This window comes from Syngnathoides biaculeatus, chromosome 9, assembly GCF_019802595.1.
Source record: "Syngnathoides biaculeatus isolate LvHL_M chromosome 9, ASM1980259v1, whole genome shotgun sequence".
Classification (NCBI taxonomy): Eukaryota; Metazoa; Chordata; class Actinopteri; order Syngnathiformes; family Syngnathidae; genus Syngnathoides; species Syngnathoides biaculeatus.
Window position 1 is genome coordinate 31058925 of NC_084648.1, and position 20669 is coordinate 31079593.

A 20669-nucleotide genomic window follows, 5' to 3' on the forward strand; every position below is an offset into this window, starting at 1 on the left:
GTCCCCAATTGGACCGACTGCAGTTTGCGTATCGAGCTAACAGGTCTGGGGATGATGCTCTCAATATGAGTCTGCACTTCATCCTTGAACATCTAGACAGCGAGGGAATCTATGCGAGGATCCTGTTCATGGACTTCAGCTCTGCATTTAACACGATCATCCCCAAACTCCTCTCCTCCAAACTTCTCCAGATCAGTGTCTCACCATCTCCCAGTGGATCTCCAACTTCTTGATGGGCAGGACAGAATAGGTGAGGTTGGGGGACATCACCTCATCCACGCGCACTATCAGCACCGGGGCACTCCTCAAGTTTGCAGATGACACAACAGTCATTGGCCTCATCAAAGACGGTGACGAGTCTGCGTATCGACAGAAAGTGGTGAGACTGGAGCTTTGGTGTGCCCAACACAACCTAGCTTTGAATACATTCAAGGCTGTAGAAATGATTTTGGACTTCAGGAGGCATCTTTCACCACAGCTGCCCCTCACACTGTCAACTGTCCTGTGTCAACCATCAAGACCTTCAAGTTCTTGCGAATTAAAGTCTCATAGGGCCTAAAGTGGGACTTCATCCTCAAAAAAGCCTCGCAAAGGATACATTTCTTGTGGCTTCTGAGGAAGCACAGCCTGTCACAAGAGCTGCTGAGACAGTTCTACACAGTACTGTGTACCTTCATCACAGTGTGGTTTGGGGCTGCCACAAAAAAGAGCAACCTCCAACTGCAACGTAAAATCGAAACCGCTGAACGGATTGCCGGTACCACCCTACCCACCCTTGAAGACTTGCACACCACTCGAACTAGGTCCAGAGCGGGCAGGATCCTTTTGGACCCTCCACATCCACCAGGTCTTCCAGCTCCTTCCGTCAGGTAGGCGCAATCGATCAATGCAAGTCAAAACTAGCAGGGATTCAAACAGTTTTTCCCTCTTGCAATGAAGTCATTAAATTCTTGATCAGCAGAACCGACTGCCAGAGACAAATTCCTTGTGTGATTCTGATTTTATAGTGTCTATAGTGTCCAAAGAGGTCAGGATTGGTCAAACCAACTGTCAGTCAATCTATGCACTTGATTGATGTACAGTATTGGCCACAGCAACGAGATGGATGATGGGCTGACGTCTTGCTTGGCACACGGTTACGCGGTCAACCAAAACGGCCTCACAATCGACCAGACACTTTGGGCATCCCTGCATTAGATGATCAACAAGGGTTTCAAGCGACAACCGGGGAAAATCAGCCAGTGGTGACTTGTATTGACAGTGGGAATACAGAGGTGTCAATTGCTATATCATATACAACAGGTAACAAAAAATGGCCCTTAAGTCGATGAAAAAAAATTTGTGTAACATTTTGTTTTTGTTGTTAGAGGGTTAAAGACACCGGAGAACTAACTATCGAAGATCTGGTATAGTACAAAATATTGGTGATGGTGAAGACAAGCCCACATACTGTATTGAAACGAATGACAGGCTGGGGTAAACGGAGAGAAATGTAAGTGATGGCCAATGCATTCATGTTCGAACGGTTTATTAACGTTAATAAATACATTTCTTCCGCGAAAACGCACAATACTCTTATTTTGAAACCCAAATCCTCTTTTTTCCCCCGGTTGTAATTACTGCTAGCTTGTTGCTGACACCTCCTGACTCTAGCTTTATAGGAGGGGAAAAATCCTTCAAATTGAGCTGCATTGTCACTGTAACGTTCCACAACCAATCTCTTCGTTGTTTCGGATGAGCGAACTCTCGAAGTCGGCCCGTACTCGGAAACAGTCTTTCCGTATGCGTTAACACGAAGCAAAGGAGTTTCGTCTTTCTATCTTTTGTGTGTGCGTGTGGAACGTGCATCCCCGGTGCGGAGGGAACGCTGTGAGACACATTGTCAGCAGAACGCAACACACAACGATGTTGCTGAAGGAGTACAGGATTTGCATGCCACTCACTGTTGAAGAGGTGAGCGTTCTACTCATTCGTGGTGTCTTTATGCTTGTATGAAAGCTAGGTCTTATTCAGCAAACTCTGTTAGCTAACTTCGGTAGTGCGTGCGTTCACGCAAGTTGTGATGCGAGGACAGCCCATGTCTGGAGCAGGGATACGCATGGAACCTTTTCTTGTTCTGAATGTTTATGTGTTCACTGATGCTGTGCTGTTTTTTTATATATATTTTTTAATATATTTTTTAGATATATATTTAATGTGTCTCTCCGATACGTGTGTTTGTGTGCCCCCCTTCACCCACGCCACACAAACACACTCTCACACACACCCACAAACTGTTTCCATGTGGGATGAGGACCCATAGGCCGAGCGGGATAATAGCAAGTCGGTAACGGTACTGCATCGTCTGGATTCCCTCGTCAGGCTCGTCATAAGGTTCACCTTCAGTCACTTAAATAAAAGTACATAAAAGCCATAAAATCCCAAGTTAATGATTTGCTTGTGTCAGTTTAGCAGTTTGAAAAATAAATATCTTTGTAGTGTTTTCAATGAAATATAGGTTTTGACCACATTATGATACTACCACCTTCCTAACCCCAATACACACACACACACACACATACACATGCACAGTGTGCATCCACACACTTGAGAGACAGGAAGAAAGACAGTGTGAGGAATGCATCGTGTAGTCAGATTATTTTTCTATCAGGTGTTTCAACTCAAGTCTAAAATTAGAAGTGAAGGGTAATTGCTCTCCTGCATTGGCATCCAAGACTGCAAACAACATGACAACACCTTTTCTCTCACTCCATTGTCACCATGCTGCTGCTTGTCATTCATTGGTCAAAATATACAGTACAGCAGCCACATTTGAAAAATGTACAGGTGTGGTCAGTCATGCCTGCTGATATAAAGCTACAGGTGTGGTCCATTATTCATGGCCGCAGATACAAAGTTGCGTGGGTGTGTTCTTTTTGTAATTATGAGTGTACCCTTTTAAGAGCGGAGGGGGGAGGTGTCAGGTAAACTATGAAGTAGAAGTAGGCTGAGCATCAGCTCGTTGTTAGAGACCGTGTGCTTCTGTTTAGTTCTGCATTATGAAATTCATGAAAAATTTCACAAATGTGTTTTCTTGCTTATCCACTGATAAGGTTTTGGAAAATATTTACTTTGCTTTTTCATAAAAAACCGACAGCCTATAAAGGTGAAGCAGAGAGTGAACAGTGAAGAAGAAGTTTCTTCAAGCTGATAGCAGTTTAAACAGAAGGCTCTGACCAGGAGCATGAATTACGATCGGAATTCAAAAAATCCTGCTGATTTTGAACAGAATATTGTGAATACGCAACGTGGGACACTCCTGGCGACGGCTTCAGTGGACTAAAACCACCATCTGTGCTACCTTAGTACCAAATTTGGAGTCGTATCTTTCGCGTCGAAGCAGCTCGGCCTAAGTTAGCCTAGCTGGGAACGCTAACAATAAAGGTGTCTGTTTTCCAACATTAAGTGAGGAGGAAAACATCAAACGCTAGTATCTACACGTCCTGCAAAACCTACGTATCGTATACGAGGATAGTGAGTACCAATAAGAATTTTGGCGAGTGGAAACGGCAACTTAAACTTGGTTATCAGCCTACTATTCCTTAGCTTAGTTTGCGAACAACGAGACACTTTTGTGATCAATTCGTGGATGTTCAAGAAACATTGAATGTGAGAAACTTCATAACTTGTACGACGAGAGCTATGAGTGAACAAGTCTTCTCGTAGTACCCAAATTGGTGTCGTATCATTCACGTTGAAGCTGCTCGGCCCAAACTTGCCTAGCGCGCTTACGTTATTACCTACGTAGAGTATACATTGAGGACCAAACATCAATCGTCGACTCAACCTTGAACTACTAGTGAGGGCCACTGTGGTTTGCATCCCCTTCATCCACGTATCCTTTAAATCGCCATATCCTTTATATTTTTAACACAGGTAGTATGTGATTTGTGTACCTTATGTGCTGACTGTGTTTATTGTGATTGCTTTCATTTGACCTTAACTTTAACATAGATTAGGTAGTTTGTAAATTGTGTATCTTTTGTGCTGACTTTATTTGATTGCTTCTTTTTGATTATCTGCAGCCTGTTGGGCAGCACATTATTGTGCTACCTGTCAGCCGGTCCCAAGCCTGGATAAATGCAGAGGGTTGCGTCAGGAAGGGCATCCGGAGTAAAACTGTGCCAAACATATATAAGCGTTCATCATACGAATTCTACATCAATTAGGTTGTGGCCCAGGCTTTCTACACCCACACCTGGAAATGTTAATCTACAAGGTGTAGGTAGAAATTCAGATTATGTAGGTCGAAGACAAAAAAGAGGAGGAAAGTGGGTTAGTCGGAAGAAGAAGAGGAATGCACAAACCCTACAGCTGTGTGTAAGGACTTTGAATGTTGGGACTATGACAGGAAATGCTCAGGAGTTAGTTGATGTGATGATGAGGTGAAAGGTTGATATAGTGTGCATCCAAGAGAGCAAGTGGAAAGGGAGTAAGGCTAGAAGTTTAGGTGCAGGGTTTAAATTATTTTATTATGGAGTAGATGGGAAGAGAAATGGAGTAGGGGTTATTTTAAAAGAAGAGCTGGCTAAGAATGTCTTGGAGATGAAAAGAGCATCAGATCGAGTGATAAGGCTGAAATTTGAAATCGAGGGTATTATGTATAATGCAATTACCGGCTATGCTCCACAGGTAGGATCTGACCTAGACTTGAAAGAGAAATTCTGGAAGTAACTTGATGAAGTAGTTCTGAGCATCCCAGACAGAGAGAGAGTTGTGATTTGTGCAGATTGTAATGGACATGTTGGCGAAGGAAACAGGTGTGATGAAGAAGTGATTGGTAAGTACGGCACTCAGCAAAGGAACTTGGAGGGACAGATGGAGATGGACTTCGCAAAAAGGATGGTATTGGGAGTGGTGAACACTTAATTCCAAAAGAGAGTGGAACAAAGTGACCTACAAGGGCGCAGGTAGAAGCACGCAGGTGGATTATATTTTGTGTGAATCAGGTGGTGGAAGTTGAGAAAGGAAGAATGTCGTGTGGCCTTTCGGAAAGAGGTGAGACAGGCTCTAGATGGACAGGAAGAGCTCCCAGAAAACTGGAATACTACTGCCAAGGTATTCAGAAAGGCAGGCAGGAGAGTACTTTGGGTGTCTTCTGGTCGTAAAGGGGGGAAAGAGACTTGGTGGTGGAACCCCAAAATACAAGAAGTCATCCAAGGTAAGAGATTAGTGAAGAAGAATTGGGACACAGAGAGAACTAAGGAGAGGCATAAGGAATACATTGAGATGCGTTGTAGGGCAAAGGTTCGGGTGGCGAAGGCTAAACAAGAGGCATATGACGACATGTACTCCAGGTTGGATACGAAAGAAGGAGAAAGGGCGTTCTACAGGTTGGCCAGACATAGGGATAGAAATGGGAAGGATGTGCAGCACAAAGGGAGTGATTAAGGATAGAGATGGAAATGTGTTAATTAGTGCCAGTCGTATGCTAAGTAGATGGAAAGTGTACTTTCAGAATTTAATGAATGAAGAAAACGGGAGAGAAGGTAGAGTAGAAGGTGGCGAGCGTGAATGACCAGGAAGTGGCTTTGATTAGTAAGGGAGAAGTTAGAAAGGCACTGAAAAGAATGAAAAATGGAAAGACAGTTGGTCCCGATGACATACCAGTGGAGGTATGGAAGCAATTTGTTGAGGTGGCTGTGGAGTTTTTGACCATTTTATTCAATAAAATGCTAGAGGGAGAGAAGATGCCAGAAGAATGGTGGAAAAGTGTGCTAGTCCCCATTTTTAAGAACAAAGGCGACATTCAGAAATGTGGAAACTTAAGAGGAATAAATATGATAAACCACACAAGTTATGGGAAAGAGTAGTGGAGGCTAGATTCAGGACAGAAGTAAGTATCTGCGAGCAAGAGTATGGTTTCATGCCTAGAAAGAGTACCACAGATGCATTATTTGCCTTGAGGATGCTCGTGGAAAAGTACAGAGAAGGTCAGAAGGAGCTACATTGTATCTCTGTAGACCTAGAGAAAGCCTATGACAGACTACCAAGCAAGGAACTGTGCTACTGCATGCGCAAGTATGGTGTGGCGGAAAATATGTTAGAATAGTACTGAACATGTATGAGGGCATCAGAACAGCGGTGAGATGTGCTGTTGGTGTGTCAGAAGGATTTAAGGTGGAGGTGGGACTGCATCAGGGTTTCCTGTTTACGGTCGTAATGGATAGGCTGTCAGACAAGGTTAGACTGGATCGGACCATGATGTTCGCAGATGATATTGTGATCTGCAGTGAAAGCAGGGAACAGGCGGAGGAACCGTTAGAAAGATGGAGATACGCACTGGAAAGGAGAGGAATGAAGATTAGCTGAAGTAAAACAGAATATAGGTGCGTGAATGTGAGGGTCGGAGGAGGAAGAGTGAAGCTCCATGGAGAAGAGATAGCGAGGGTGGACAACTTAGAATACATGGGGTCAACAATGCAGAGCATTGGTGAGTGTGGTAAGGAATTAAAGAAACGGGCCCAAGCGGGATGCAACAGTTGGGGGAAGGTTTCTGGTGTTCTATGTGACAGAAGAGTATTGACTCGGATGAAGGGCAAAGTTTATAAAACAGTGGTGAGGCCGGCCATGATGTAAGAATTAAAGACGGTGGCTCTGAAGAAACAACAGGAAGCAGAACTTGAGGTAGCAGAAATGAAGATGCTGAGATTCTCTCTTGGTGTGAACAGGTCAGACAGGATTAGAAATGAGCTCGTTAGAGCGACAGCCAAAGTTGAATGTTTTGGAGACAAGGTTAGAGAGAGCAGATTTCGATGGTTTGGACATGTTCAGACGTGAGAGAGTATGTTGGTAGAAGGGTGCTGAGGATGGAGCTGCCAGGCAAAAGAGTGAGAGGAAGACCAAAGAAAAGGTTGATGGATGTTGTGAGGGAGGACATGCGGACAGTGGGTGTTAGCGAGAAGGATGCACAAGACAGGCTTAGATGGAAAAAGTTGACACGCTGTGGTGACCCCTATTGGGACAAGCTGAAAGAAAAAGAAGGAGAGTGAACAGTGAACAACAACCACCATAAACAAAACTTTGTTCAAGTGAATTAAGATCATTAGAAAATAAAAAAAACCCTTTACAAACAAACTTTAACAGTGTCAAAGTAAATCTTTCTAACTTACCTGTAGAATATTTTCTCACAGCCACAAAACTGGCGATTAGCATTGCACAAGTCAGCATGATTGTTTTGGGAGTATCAAGATGGTGGACGGCCTCTTCAGTTTTGGTGGCCAATGAGCTAATCCAGTCTTTTTTTTTTTTAAGATCAGTGGGTTGACTGTGCTGGATCGGTTTTCATGTGTGCTGAGAGTGTGTGACAAGTGCGCAGTGGCGCAGTTTAGACGGAACATCCGTCAGGGCTACACAAAATAAGCGGTGTGTTTCCATGTATTTCTACTTATAACCAATTTTATGCCCAAGATTTTTCATGTTAGACTGGAGATTTGCGAGTGCGATGGCGCGCGGGCGCATACGCGCCTGTGAAATCAGTGACTGGAATAATGGCTTTTTTTTTTTTTAAAGTCTAAGGTGATTCACTTGCATATGCATTTGTCAACACTGTCTGGAAAAGGAGAACTGTAAGAAGATACTGTAAAAGGAGCGTTTTGGAGGCAGTCATGCTTGCTCGTGCACGTGACGTCACCGTTTTCACGGCTCCATATTGCCTATCAAAAAGAGCCGCTCGATAGTCTGGGGGACATTGAACCGGAGCAGAATATTCACAATGCCCGATCTTTTTAGGAATCCAGTCAGAAGACCATTATAATAGTCAAGTCTATTTAAAATACAAGCATGAAGGGATTTCTCCTGGCCTGCTTGACACAGCAAGCCTTCAATATGGATGTGTTTTTCAGAAGTTAAAATGCAGTTTTAGTAATTGATTTTATGCCTATTGAAAGTCGGTCAGAACACCTTAATTATGCAAGTAAAATGTCACGTTGAAAAACCTTATTATGTAATTTTTTTCTGGCGGGAGGGGATTAGAATCAGACGATAATTGGCACTTTGTTGATCGGCCATCAGCTTTGTCATAATTCGCTGATCCGATCAATGACATTTACTCCTAATTTGTTTTGTCTGTCACTGTTTACACCTTTGTTGGCACTCCAATAAAATAAAAGTATTTCCAAGTCATGTTAACCTATACTTAGTACGCTACATATACTGTACAAGATATTTAATGTTCTAACTATTTAGCTTTGTTTTTAGCAAATAATCGTTAACATAGAATTTTATGGCTGCAACACCTTCCACAAAAGCTTGTACAGGGTTTACCACTCAGGGCTGTGAAATTTCTGCAGATTTGCGGAATTCCGCGGATTCTGTTGTGAAAAATGTGATTTTCTCAAAACCTCTATTTACATTAAAAATCATTACGGGTAGGGATCTACTTGGCTTTAATAGCCTAGCGTGGCGACCAGGCCTCCTATTTTTACCGACAAACAACATTGCCATACTTCCTATTTTTATGACATTGCAATGAATGCCTTGCAGCATTCACACATATTATGATATCATGATATTATGGACTGTAGATGAAATCACTAAATTCCTTACAAATGTACATTGAGAAACGTTCTTAAACTGTTGGACTACTTGATCACGCACTTGATGACATAGTGGTAAACCTCAACCCAGTCATGCTTGTGAACTGAGGCTTTCAGGGATGCTCCTTTTTATACCCATCCCTCTTTTAAATTAATCTGTTCACCTGTGGAAAGTTTCAAATAGGGGTTTGGGCACTCCTGAACTTCCGTGTTTTGTTGCCCCTGTCCCATCTGTTTTGAAATGGAGAATGTTTGCAAAAGAAAACAAAAAAGAAACAAAAACCCTCATGTTTGTAAACTTTGAACATTAAATATATTGTATTGTGTTTAATTGAATATAAGGTTTAAAAACATTAGCAAATCATTCTCTTCCGTCTTTGTTTTACACAATGTCCCAACTTCACTGTAATTTTATTTTTTGGGTTAAAATGGCCATTTTTATTTGGGTATAATAAATGTTTATTGAATCTAAAACAGTGCTGCTAAGGAATCTCTTTCAATTTAAACCTGGTACAACAACAAGATGACAATGCCATTTCCTAAAGGAATGTATGCACATGCTTGTCTTTGTGCATTTTCTAAAGCATCTTTTCAGTATAATACTCATGACTGAGTCAATGTACTGCTCCTTTATATCCTTCTTAAAAGCACTCATGTTCAATTGGATTTCACATTAAATCAGTTGTTGCTACCAGAAAGGTCATATTATAAAGGTACTCTTTGATAAGTTGCTCTTTGCGTCATCTTATCCACTTTTGTAGTACTTGTAAAAGTCAGAATTTTCCCAACTTGTTTCCTTTGTTACTATTTTGTTGTCACGGCACTAACATGGAGTGGGGGCAATTTCCCATCTTCCAAGGTACAGTAGTATCATTGAGAGCTATAACGGAGGTGGAGGTAGTGCAAAGTATTGCTAGAATGCTGAGATTGGTGTGAATTTTCACACTGGAGCCTCAACGTCTTATGTGAAACCTTTTACAGTTCCAGCAAACCATCTGAAATGTTAAAGAAGAAAAAGCCTAGTCACTAACATGACCACCATTGTTTTATTGAAATCCAAGTGAATGTTAATTTATGCATGTCGAACAGGGTATTTTAGAGGAATGGAGCTGCTTGTTTGGATGGAGTACTATCTGGATAGATTGGGATTACTTGGAAATAAACTACTGTTTGAATAAGAGGAGGCTTGACTTGGTGAGTGAGTTACCATATTGGTTACTGGAGGGATACCTGGTCTGCTGGCTCACATGGGCGTCTGGTTAACAATAAGTCTTTCCTGGATTGATTAGGAACAAATGAATATCTAGCAATTATTTTTTTTTCCATACCTTGCCAAGGAACACATAACAGTTTTTATAAAGCCTCATCTGGCTCCAACCACGGAACTGTGACTACCTGCATGTGTACAGACTATTGTTTATGAAAATTCATCCACCACATTTGTTTTCAGGCAGCTGCCACATCAACGTGCAGTCAACACCTGAACCGGACACATGATGGTGGCACTGTAATAGGATTACGAGTATTTTTGCCTGTGCAAGATTATCCGTCATAAATATTCATAGAAGCACTAATGTTGTTCATAGATGGTGTCAACCCTCAAGCATGATATTGACCATTACAACACAAAGGTATCAATTGCAGAACTCAAGACTGTGACTCTTTTTTCAGTGTCTGCAAATAAAAAATTTCATATGGTGACACTTTTGTGAGTGCAGGTTTTAATGCTCCCTGAACATAGTCTTACTATATGACATGGTGGTTGAAAGTCTCCAACTTTTTCACTGCATGCTCTCCTTTCTGAAGAAAGAGTGGTGTCTTGTTAATTTGAATACTCAGTGGGTGCCACTGCGAGAATGAGCCTCTTGTTGCGGAGTGGTTGAGAGCTGAAGAAAGTCGGTGCCTATTCACCCAGCCCCTCCACATTTTAATCACCCCCTTTTCCTGAAGTCAAATTTCCAATTCAGGAACGGAGATGACTCCGGGAGATGACATGCAATTTATGATATCTGCTTATCATATAAAACGCTACCTGTAAACTGTAGTTGTGTTTTGTTGCAATATTTTCTTTCATTTCATATTTGTTTTGGCATACTGCCCAGCCCTAGGTTAGGTTAGTAGTCATAGCCATAAAAGCAGTTTTTCAAATAAAGTGGTATAATAATTTCTTTCAGTGTTTGTTTTATGGTCTTGGTTTTCCTTATTTTCCTTTTCCTTTTCTAAGAATTACATTAGTGAAGAAGAAGTGGGACACTGAGAGGACTGAGGAGAAGCGAAAGGAGAACATCGAGATGCGACGTAGGGCAAAGGCGAATCAAGAGGCATATGAAGACATGTACACCAGGTTGGACACAAAAGAAGGAGAAAAGGATCTCTACAGGTTGGCCAGAGAGAGGGATAGAGATGGGAAGGATGTGCAGCAGGTAAGGGTGATTAAGGATAGAGATGGAAATGTGTTGACTGGTGGTAGATGGAAAGAATACTTTGAGAAGTTGATGAAGGAAGAAAATGAGAGAGAAGGAGGAGTTGGAGAGGCAAGTGTGAAGGACCAGGAACTGGCAATGATTAGTAAGGGGGAAGTCAGAAAGGCACGACAAAGGATGAAAAATGGAAATGCAGTTGGTCCTGATGACATACTGGTAGAGGTATGGAAGCAATTTAGAGAGATGGCTGTGGAGTTTTTGGCCAACTTATTCAACAAAATACTAGCGGGCGAAAAGATTCCTGAAGAATGGAGGAAAAGTGTTCTAATACCCATTTTTAAGAACAAAGGAGATGTTCAGAGCTGTGGGAATTATAGAGGAATAAAGTTGATGAGCCACACAATGAAGTTATGGGAAAGAGTAGTGGAGGCTAAACTCAGGACAGAAGTAAGTATCTGCGAGAAACAATATGCTTTCATGCCTAGAAAGAGTACCACAGATACATATTTTGCCTTGAGAATGCGAGTGGAAAAGTACAGAGAAGGTCAGAAAGAGCTACATTGTGTCTTTGTGGATCTAGAGAAAGCCTATGACAGAGTACCAAGAGAGGAACTGTGGTACTGCATGCGTAAGTCTAGTGTGGCAGAGAAGTATGTTAAAATAGTACAGGACATGTATGATGGCAGCAGAACAATGGTGAGGTGTGCCTTAGGTGTGACAGAATAATTTAAGGTGGAGGTGGGACTACATCAGGGATTAGCTCTGAGCCCCTTCCTGTTTGCAGTGGTAATGGATAGGCTGGCAGATGAGGTTAGACTGGAATCCCCTTCGACAATGATGTTCTCAGATGATATTGTGATATGCAGTGAAAGCAGGGAGCATACTGAGGAACAATTAGAAAGATGGAGACATGCACTGGAGAGGAGAGGAATGAAGATTCGCCAAAGTAAAACAGAATATATGTGCGTGAATGAGAAAGGTGGAGGGGGAAGAGTGGAGCTACAGGGAGAAGAGATAGAGAGCGTGGAGGACTTCAAATATTTAGGGTCAACAATCCAGAGCAATGGTGAGTGTGGTAAGGAAGTGAAGAAACGGGTCCAAGCAGGTTGGAACAGCTGGCGGAAGGTGTCTGGTGTGTTTATGTGACAGAAGAGTCTCTGTTAGGATGAAGGGCAAAGTTTACAAAACAGTGGTGAGGCCGGCCATGATGTACGGATTAGAGATGGTGGCACTGAAGAAACAACAGGAAGCAGAACTGGAGGGAGCAGAAATGAAGATGTTGAGGTTCTCGCTCGGAGTGAGCAGGTTGAATAGGATTAGAAATGAGCTCATTAGAGGGACAGCCAAAGTTGGATGTTTTGGAGACAAGATTCGAGAGAGCAGACTTCTATGGTTTGGACATGTTCAGAGGCGAGAGAGTGAGTATATTGGTGGAAGGGTGCTGAGGATGGAGCTGCCAGGCAAAAGGACAAGAGGAAGATCAAAGAGAAGGTTTATGGATGTGGTGAGGGAAGACATGAGGGCAGTTGGGGTTAGAGAGAAAGATGCAGAAGATAGGCTAAGATGGAAAAAGATGACACGCTGTGTCGACCCCTCACGGGACAAGCCGAAAGGAAAAGAAGACTACTACTGTATATCGATTAAAAAAATTTGGAAAAAATTAATTTACCAAAAAAAGTACCGTAGATGAAAAGAATCTCTGCTCCTTTTGCAGTTTATAGCTGCTTCCACATCTTTGTGTTTTTAGGATTGTATGACCAGTCAATAATAGAACATTTGAGGTTGCTCATTTTGTAACCAAAAAGGGCCTGGGTAATCATTTCAATTCCAAAAGTGTTTGATGAAAAACAGACTGATGGCCTTTGTGTTTAATCCCAATAAGACATTTGTAAACACCTGGTTTTTCTTTGGAAAACATTGGTCAACATGATTCCTTTTTTACTGACTGGTGTTATGGAACAAAACAGTAACTCGACCAATTTAATTGAACAAAACTGTTAGTTGATTGTGAAGTAGCCTGAGAAGTTTCAAAATGGTTGGTGAATACATCACTCCCTCTAGTGTGATTATGGTTATTGTTGTTTATTTGCTTTTATTTAATCATTGACCACTGCCAAGAAAATAGGCGTAAATAATTGATTTTAAAATAAACAATCAAATCTAAAATATTTTTTATCTGATTTAAGTGATGGAATAACCAGTAGGATAATAGTTTCAAAAAAGATTTCATAGCTGCAGCCCTATTCTGAATTTATAATCACTTTCAATTACAGCATCAGCATTTTTTTCCCTCCCTTTAAGGTCAGATTTCTCTCTTCCACTTAAGGATTTGTTTCGGAAATGGGCTGTTTGTTTCCTTGGTGTCATAGTGAGGTCCAAGGCCTTTTGCTATCTGGTATACAGTACAAGACTGCTCTGATTCAATCAACATCCCATTTACTTCTATTTACTCCTCTTGAGGAAACCATCATAGGTTGTGATGGCCCATTATCCAACCGTTTTCATTTCCTTTATGTCCATGTGCTGCTGTGTTGTGGTTTCTGTGCTTTGTTTTTTTTTTTCCTTCATAACACAAACTCAACGTGAGAGCTTTGCACAACGCTGAAAGTGGAAGGCTTGCATAGCAGCATAACATTGTTTACCCCTCCTGTACAAGCCCTTCTTCAGGTGGAAGTGGGGTCTTTGATTTAGCATCACATGCAGTTCCGCGCACACTCACTCATCAAATCAGCCACACTGCTCCTCCTTAATCAGAGATTCGACTTCGCCTAAGAGCATGAGCAAAGTTCTTCCCGAAGTGAGAGTTGAAACTCTTTCTGACGGGGTTCGACCAGACATTCCCATCAGACCCTCACAATATGTTTGGGCCTGCCAAGTTGCATTTTCCGCTACTATCGGTGGCAGCTCACCACTAGGTGGTGATCAGTTGACAGCTTCGCCTCTCTCTTTGCCCGAGTGCCCAAGAAATGCAGGTGTAAGTCTGATGACACGACCACAAAGTCAATCATCGAACTGCAACCAATGACGTCCTGATGTCAACTGCATGTGTGTACACCCTGGGCAATCTATGATGAGCACAGAAGTCGAATAAACGAACACTGCTCAAGTTCTGATGGGTTGGCCGTTCCTCCCAATCATGCCCTCTGAAGTCTCACTGTCATTGCTCATGTGAGCATTGAAGCAGAACGATGGAGTCCACAGCGGGAACAATCTTCAGAACCCCCTCTTAGGATTCCAACAAAGGTGGGTACTCTGAACTGTTTTTTGGTATATACAGTGAAGAAAATAAGTATTTGAGCACCCTTCCATATTGCAATGTCTCCCACTTAAAAATCATGGAGGGGTCTGAAATTTTCATCGTAGGTCCATTTCCACTGTGAGAGAGATAATCTAAAAAGAAAAATGTAGAAATCACAATGTATGATTTTTTTTAACGAATTATTTATGTGATAAATCTGCAAATAAGTATTTGACTACCTGTCTATCAGCTAGAATTCTGACCCTCAATGACCTGTTCGTCTGCCTTTAAAACTCCACCTTCACTCTGTATTATCCTGAATCAGATGCACCTGTGTGAGGTCGTTAGCTGCATTAAGACACCTGTCCACCCCATATAATCAGTAAGACTCAAACTTGTAACATGGCCAAGACCAAAGAACTATCCAAAGACACCAGAGACAAAATTGTACACGTGCACACAGCTGGAAAGGGCTACGGAGAAATTGCCAAGCAGCTTGGTGAAAAAAGGTCCACTGTTGGAGCAATCATTAGAGAATGGAAGAACTAGACATGACTTTCAATCTCAATCGGAGTGGAGCCCTGTGCAAGGTATCACCTCCTGCAGTCTCAATGTTCCTTAGAAAGGTGAGGAATCAGCCCAGGACTACACGACAGAACTTGATCAATGACCTGAAAAGAGCTGGGACAACCGTTTCCAAGGTGACAGTTGGTAATACACTAAGACGTCAATATTTTAAATCATGCATGGAATGGAAGGTTCCCCTGCTTAAACCAGCACATGTCAAGGCCCATCTTAAGTTTGCCATTGACCCTTTGGATGATACAGAGGAGTCATTGGAGAAAGTTTTGTGGTCAGATGAGACCGAAATTGAACATTTTGGTTAGAATTCCACTAACCGTGTTTGGAGTAAGACGAATGATGAGGGAAGCACTTGCACTTCAAATGTTATTTACGTACATTTAGCATCGCAAAGCATGTTGGGACTGCCTCGAGCCTCCCAGTGATGCTACAATAGGGTACCTTAAAACATACGGTAGCATGCATGCACACTATTTAAAAAGGCAGCAGGAGCAAAACTGAGTTCGGTCATACTTTATTGACGTATTTAACAATGTACATACTCCTTATCCACAAATCCATCAAAGTCCTCATCTTCTTTCTCTGAAATTACCCACTGGGCAAGCCAGGTTCCCTCTCAGCATTGTCAGAATCAGTCTCATTGCCGCGTGGCTCCTCAGAAATGATGCAGGCTTTTGCAAAAGGTCAAACGAGTGGAAGCACACACGTTAGCCCAACCATTCAGAAACTGTGGCTTAACTCACCTGGTGCTTCCTCCCAGTCTTAGTCAAGCTCAGTTCGCCATCTTGTCATCCATCGCTCGCTCGTTGCTCGTGACTTCACTTAGAACGCCATGTTTACACCGATGTCCAGCGTTTGAAGTTCCTTCATTTCATTACATCAAAGCTCGTTTTCCTGCTTCCTCCACTTGCAAACTATAGATTTGGTGCGCTTAAATGCTCTCACGGTTGCTCGATTCCCATGTTTCTCCGTGTAACTGATAGCTTGCAATTTAAATTGTGCTTTGTAAGCGTCTCTTCATTGGTGCCATTTTTGTGGGTCCTTAGCCAAAACAATGTGGTTCTGCACAAAGCAAATACTGGCACTATATACCTTCTGGGAGGTGTACATTTAGCGTGCTGTTTTATGCCCACCCGTTCCCCTTTAATGTCTGCATACTGTCCTCAGTCACACCCACCTTTCTTCTATACAAGCAGTATGTCGGCAGGGAATGCTCCTAGTCAATCAGGCGGAGCGCTCATCAGTCACACATTGTTCTCTTATGACCTTCTAGATGAGCCGTCGTTGCACTCAGAGTAATTTTAGTTGGTCGTCCACTGTTCCCAGTTTTCTCTATTTGTGGATAATTGGTCTGACAGTGATTAACTGGAGCCCCCAAATTATGCAAATGGATTTGCTACCTTTTGCAGACTAATGGATTTCAATCACTTTTCTGTTATCATTTCTTTGGCTCACGGCACAATAGATTGGTCCTTGACATCTTGTAGCCTACTTTGTGTTCTCTGACAGATTCTAATTAAGTGATTTCTTGATTCAACAAGTATAGTGGTAACCAGGTGAAGGTGTGGCTTGTGAAATGGCGCCTTCCCAAATGTGTAGTTAGTGACAGTGACTTTGTGATTTAACAGGAGAGGGATTTACTTTTTGACAGAGGGCCAGAAAGGTTTGAATTTTTTTGTGCCTTTAATAAATTGAATTGTCATTTGAAAACTGCATTATGTCTTTCCTTGGGTTGTCTCTGAGTGATATTAAAGTTGGTTTGATGATTTGAAACGCAAAATGCAAAAAAAAAAAAATCAGGGGGGCAAATACTTTTTCATGGCACTGTACATGGTGTGATGGTGTATTCGCCGTTCCTTCCAGCTTCACATACCATCGGCACCGCCGCCTTCTTAATCAATTTTTTGCAGCATAATTAAACGTATCATCTGGTCATGTTGGTCCATTTGTTCAAGCAGACACTGTTCCATGGTCGTCATTCTGGTTGCTTTTTTCCTTGTTACTGAAAGGAAAGTAAAAACGGCTACCGGAAATTACCAAAAAATGCTGAAGAAACTCCCCCCTGTGGCGTCCTACCAAATAGCAGCTGTAGCAACAGTCCCGACTTGGAGGAGAACTGCATTTTCAAAACTGTGCATGTGGGTTGCGCTTGAGTATAAAGGCAAACTGCGAGCGGGATAGCCGCAGTGATATCAGCATGGCTGCCGTCCGCATGAGTATAAAGAAGCCTTTAGAAAGAGTCTCAACCTCTTCATTTCCGCCACCTCCAGCTCTGTTTCCTGATATCTAATCACTACCACTGTTTCTAATCCAAACATCATGACTGGCCTCATCACTGTCTTATAAACTCTGCCCTTTGTTGCAGTAGAAAATCTACTTCTATTCTTCTGCATCTAATAAACGATTTAAAGTCCTCCACTCACACAATCTCTTCTTCCTATAGTCTCACTCTTCCCCAGACACCCTGCTCATTCATGCACAAAAAATTCTGCCTTGCTTCAGCTAATCTTTATTCCTTTCCAGTGCATGCCTTCACCTTTCTAAATGTTACTGCTTTCACTACAGATCACAATGTCTGCGCACATCATGGTCTCTGGGGACTCCAGTCTATCCTCATCTGTCAGCCGATCCTTTACCACTGCAAACAGAAAGGTGCTCAAAGCTGATTCCTGATGCAGTCCCACCTCCACCTTCAACTCCTCTGTCACACCTATATGACACCTCACTGGGGTTAGGCATCAAGAAGCAATTGGAACAGAGACTAACATTCCGGTTTTCCTAGAATTGTTAAAATTTAAACATTTCAGTTCTCCATTTCAATGCGGCAATCAGCCTACCCCAAAGAATACATTGACAAAAAAACAAAGAAGACATGCATGAAGGCATGTTTGTGCTCAATGGTGGCGGCAAACAAATGTGACCAGTCACCTCAGTGCAACACTTGGAGTAAGATTTTCCAAAGGAGGCTTTCACGATGTGCTCCCTTCCACTCTGAGCCCCAGCCAACATCATGCAAAACTTCTGTGAACTCAATTGGGTGAGTGTGAAACAATAAAATATGTCAATTCCAACAGTGAGGCAGCTAACAAGTTAAATGGTGGGATGGAAGAGGTGCATAGCAACTTTACATCACAATGAGTTGGGACTAAATTCACAAACGTCTCACAGAATCACCAACACTAACTTTGTGCCTCATTGGTGAGTCTGTGAAGAAATCAATGAGCTACAAAGCATTTGGTTTCATTCATTCCTCTTTTTCATGCCATCTTGGACTTTCGTTTTTACTGGTGATATGTAAAGTTACCTTTTGTGGCAAAATGCTGATTTCTGGTTTGCACCTTCCAAAATAAAAGACATGGTTAAAATGGGAAATCAAGTTAAAACATGGACAGATAAACGATTTTACATGATAAAAAAAAGTAACAAATAACTGTTTCAAAAATATTAATGTATTTTTTTTGTTGAAACATTGATTGATTAATATTAAGTCAGTTGGGTTTGTTACACACTTATTGCTTTTTAGTCTATAAGTTTGATAATGATACTGTTTATAAAGAACCCTGAGTCGACTTTTCATTCATCGTGTATGCTGTGGGCTGCTAGGAAAATTTAATTATACATTGGACACCCCTTATTTAAACCGTGCAAACTTTTTGGCCCAGCCCCTTAAAATAATCTGAATTGAGAAGCATTCAAACAGAAATTAGGGACCAGAATCACTCATATTCAAATGATACGCAACCCTAGATCTTGCCACTGTTCTGCTACCCTCATACAATGTCATGTACTATTCTGACATACTTCTCTGCCATTCCAGACTTCATTCTGTATTACCATATATATTCTCTGGCTACCCTGTCATAGACTTTCTTTAGAGCTTTAGAAGACAATGCAGCTCCTTCTGACCTTGTTTGTACTTCTCCATAAATACCCTCAAGACAAATAATTTCTGTGGTACTCTTCGTAAGCATGGAACCATCGTGTTCTCTCAAAAACTCACACACTGTACATTTGATGTAGTTATTTGAGCTTGTCTTTACCATTAAAAATTGCATAAAGACGCTTTTAGCTTCATACATATAACATGGATTATAGATAGCTATATGCTTCAGACTTCATGATAATATCTTGTTTCTGTAGCAATCACCGTAATCCATCCTTGGTATTACCCCACAGCTAGGTGGATTATAGTTGTTCTGTGACAATTATAGTGTAAAACCCTCCTGAAGATAACTGTCAAATAATGAGGCAGTTGATTAAGTCTTACCTTACCTTCAATCTTAAACACACCTATCAGGTCTTTACAGTATGTTGTCTAAGCCCCCTTGCTTAGACACATTATCAAAATAATACATTTTGTTTACGATCACTTAGCATGCCCTTCCATTGCTTGATGTCTCGTTTATGTAACTGCTTGTCAAAAATACCCCCTAAATTAAATGCAGCAATTATTTCAAAGGTTTCAGTGAGTCAGTGCGCGCAGACATTAAACAGTCTTTTTTTTTCTTTTAATCAAAATACAATTTGTTCACATAAATCATTACCCAAAATAGCTTTAGAGAAATCCATTGGAGGGCACTTTAATAGTGATCCTACACATGAATTCAATGGAAAATGAACCAATAGATCAGAGCTTCCCAATAGGTTCACATAATTGTTTTCAGTTAACATTGGGTAGCTGGGTTTGGATAGCCTGCCAAAATATGCAAGGTCATACGTTCATTTCCCCAATCTTCATTGCCCATGAGAGATTTTGTCACAATAGAACTCCAAATACCCCTGCTGTCTTTCTGTACTAGCTTCATAGGGGGATCCTGTCACAGTTAGCACCTGGCAGCAGCAAGATAGCACAGTCTCTGCCTGTGTGCTTGCATACATGTGTGTGTAATTGATTATTTAATCGCTGAACTTAAATCATTCACTTTATTTGTTCACAAATAAAAAAGTCACATTATCCATCGTGCTTCTGATTTAGGGCAGCACGGTACAGTGGTACCTTTACTTACAAAATTAATCCGTTCCAGAGGTCATTTAATTACGTGAATTTTTTGTAAGTAGAAGCAGATTTTACATGTAAATATCCCGGGAAAAAACTATGCAGGCATGGTGAGAACATACAAACTCCACACAGGGAGTGTTGGGATTTGAACCCCGGTCCTTAGAGCTGGGAAGCAGACACTCTAACCGGCCGTTTCACAGTGCCAAAAATATTTTCTGGAACCGATTAGGCTATTTACATGTAAAATGCGCTTCTACTTACAAAAAATTCACAGTATGAAATGACTTCCAGAACGGATTAATTTCATAAGTAGAGGTTCCACCGTAGTTAGCTTGATCTGAGACCAGAAACATACAGTCAGGAACCTACTTATTATTATGTCACATCCCAACATGCTAGGCCAGGGGTCTCCAAGCAGTCAAGAGATGAGCCACATTTTTTTAACCGTGTTCCGGCAGAGAGCCACATCAGACAGATCAGAGACCCATATCATACACATGGATACGATTCCCTCCTCACACACATACACTGTACCTTTGATCATCTAGATTGGTAACATGGTAACAAGAAAAATCAACTCCTACAGAGCACCAAGACCACATTCGGGTAATTAAAAAGAATAAAAATTGTGTCCTCTTTCTCACACAGACGAACTACTAGTTCAACCAAGTCTTGTCTCACAACTCATATCTAGTGTAATATGAAAATACTCACATGAATGTCTGAAATTTTTATCGTAGGTGCATGTCCACTGTGAGAGAGATAATCTAAAAAGAAAAATCCAGGAATCACAATGTAAGATTTTTTTCTAACGATTTATTTGTGTGTTACAACTGCAAATAAGTATTTGA

The 20669-nt window shown here is 41.5% G+C and overlaps 1 protein-coding gene across 1 annotated transcript in view; it reads left to right on the forward strand.

Moving 5' to 3' along the window:
- The first annotated feature begins 1619 nt into the window (after positions 1 to 1619).
- LOC133506440 (cytoplasmic phosphatidylinositol transfer protein 1-like) overlaps positions 1620 to 20669 on the forward strand; it is an 81982-nt gene continuing 62932 nt past the window's right edge. Inside the window, exon 1 of the mRNA XM_061830577.1 lies at positions 1620 to 1953. Coding sequence (XP_061686561.1) covers positions 1906 to 1953 — 48 coding nt within the window. The 5' untranslated portion in view covers positions 1620 to 1905. The remainder of the gene's footprint in view (positions 1954 to 20669) is intronic.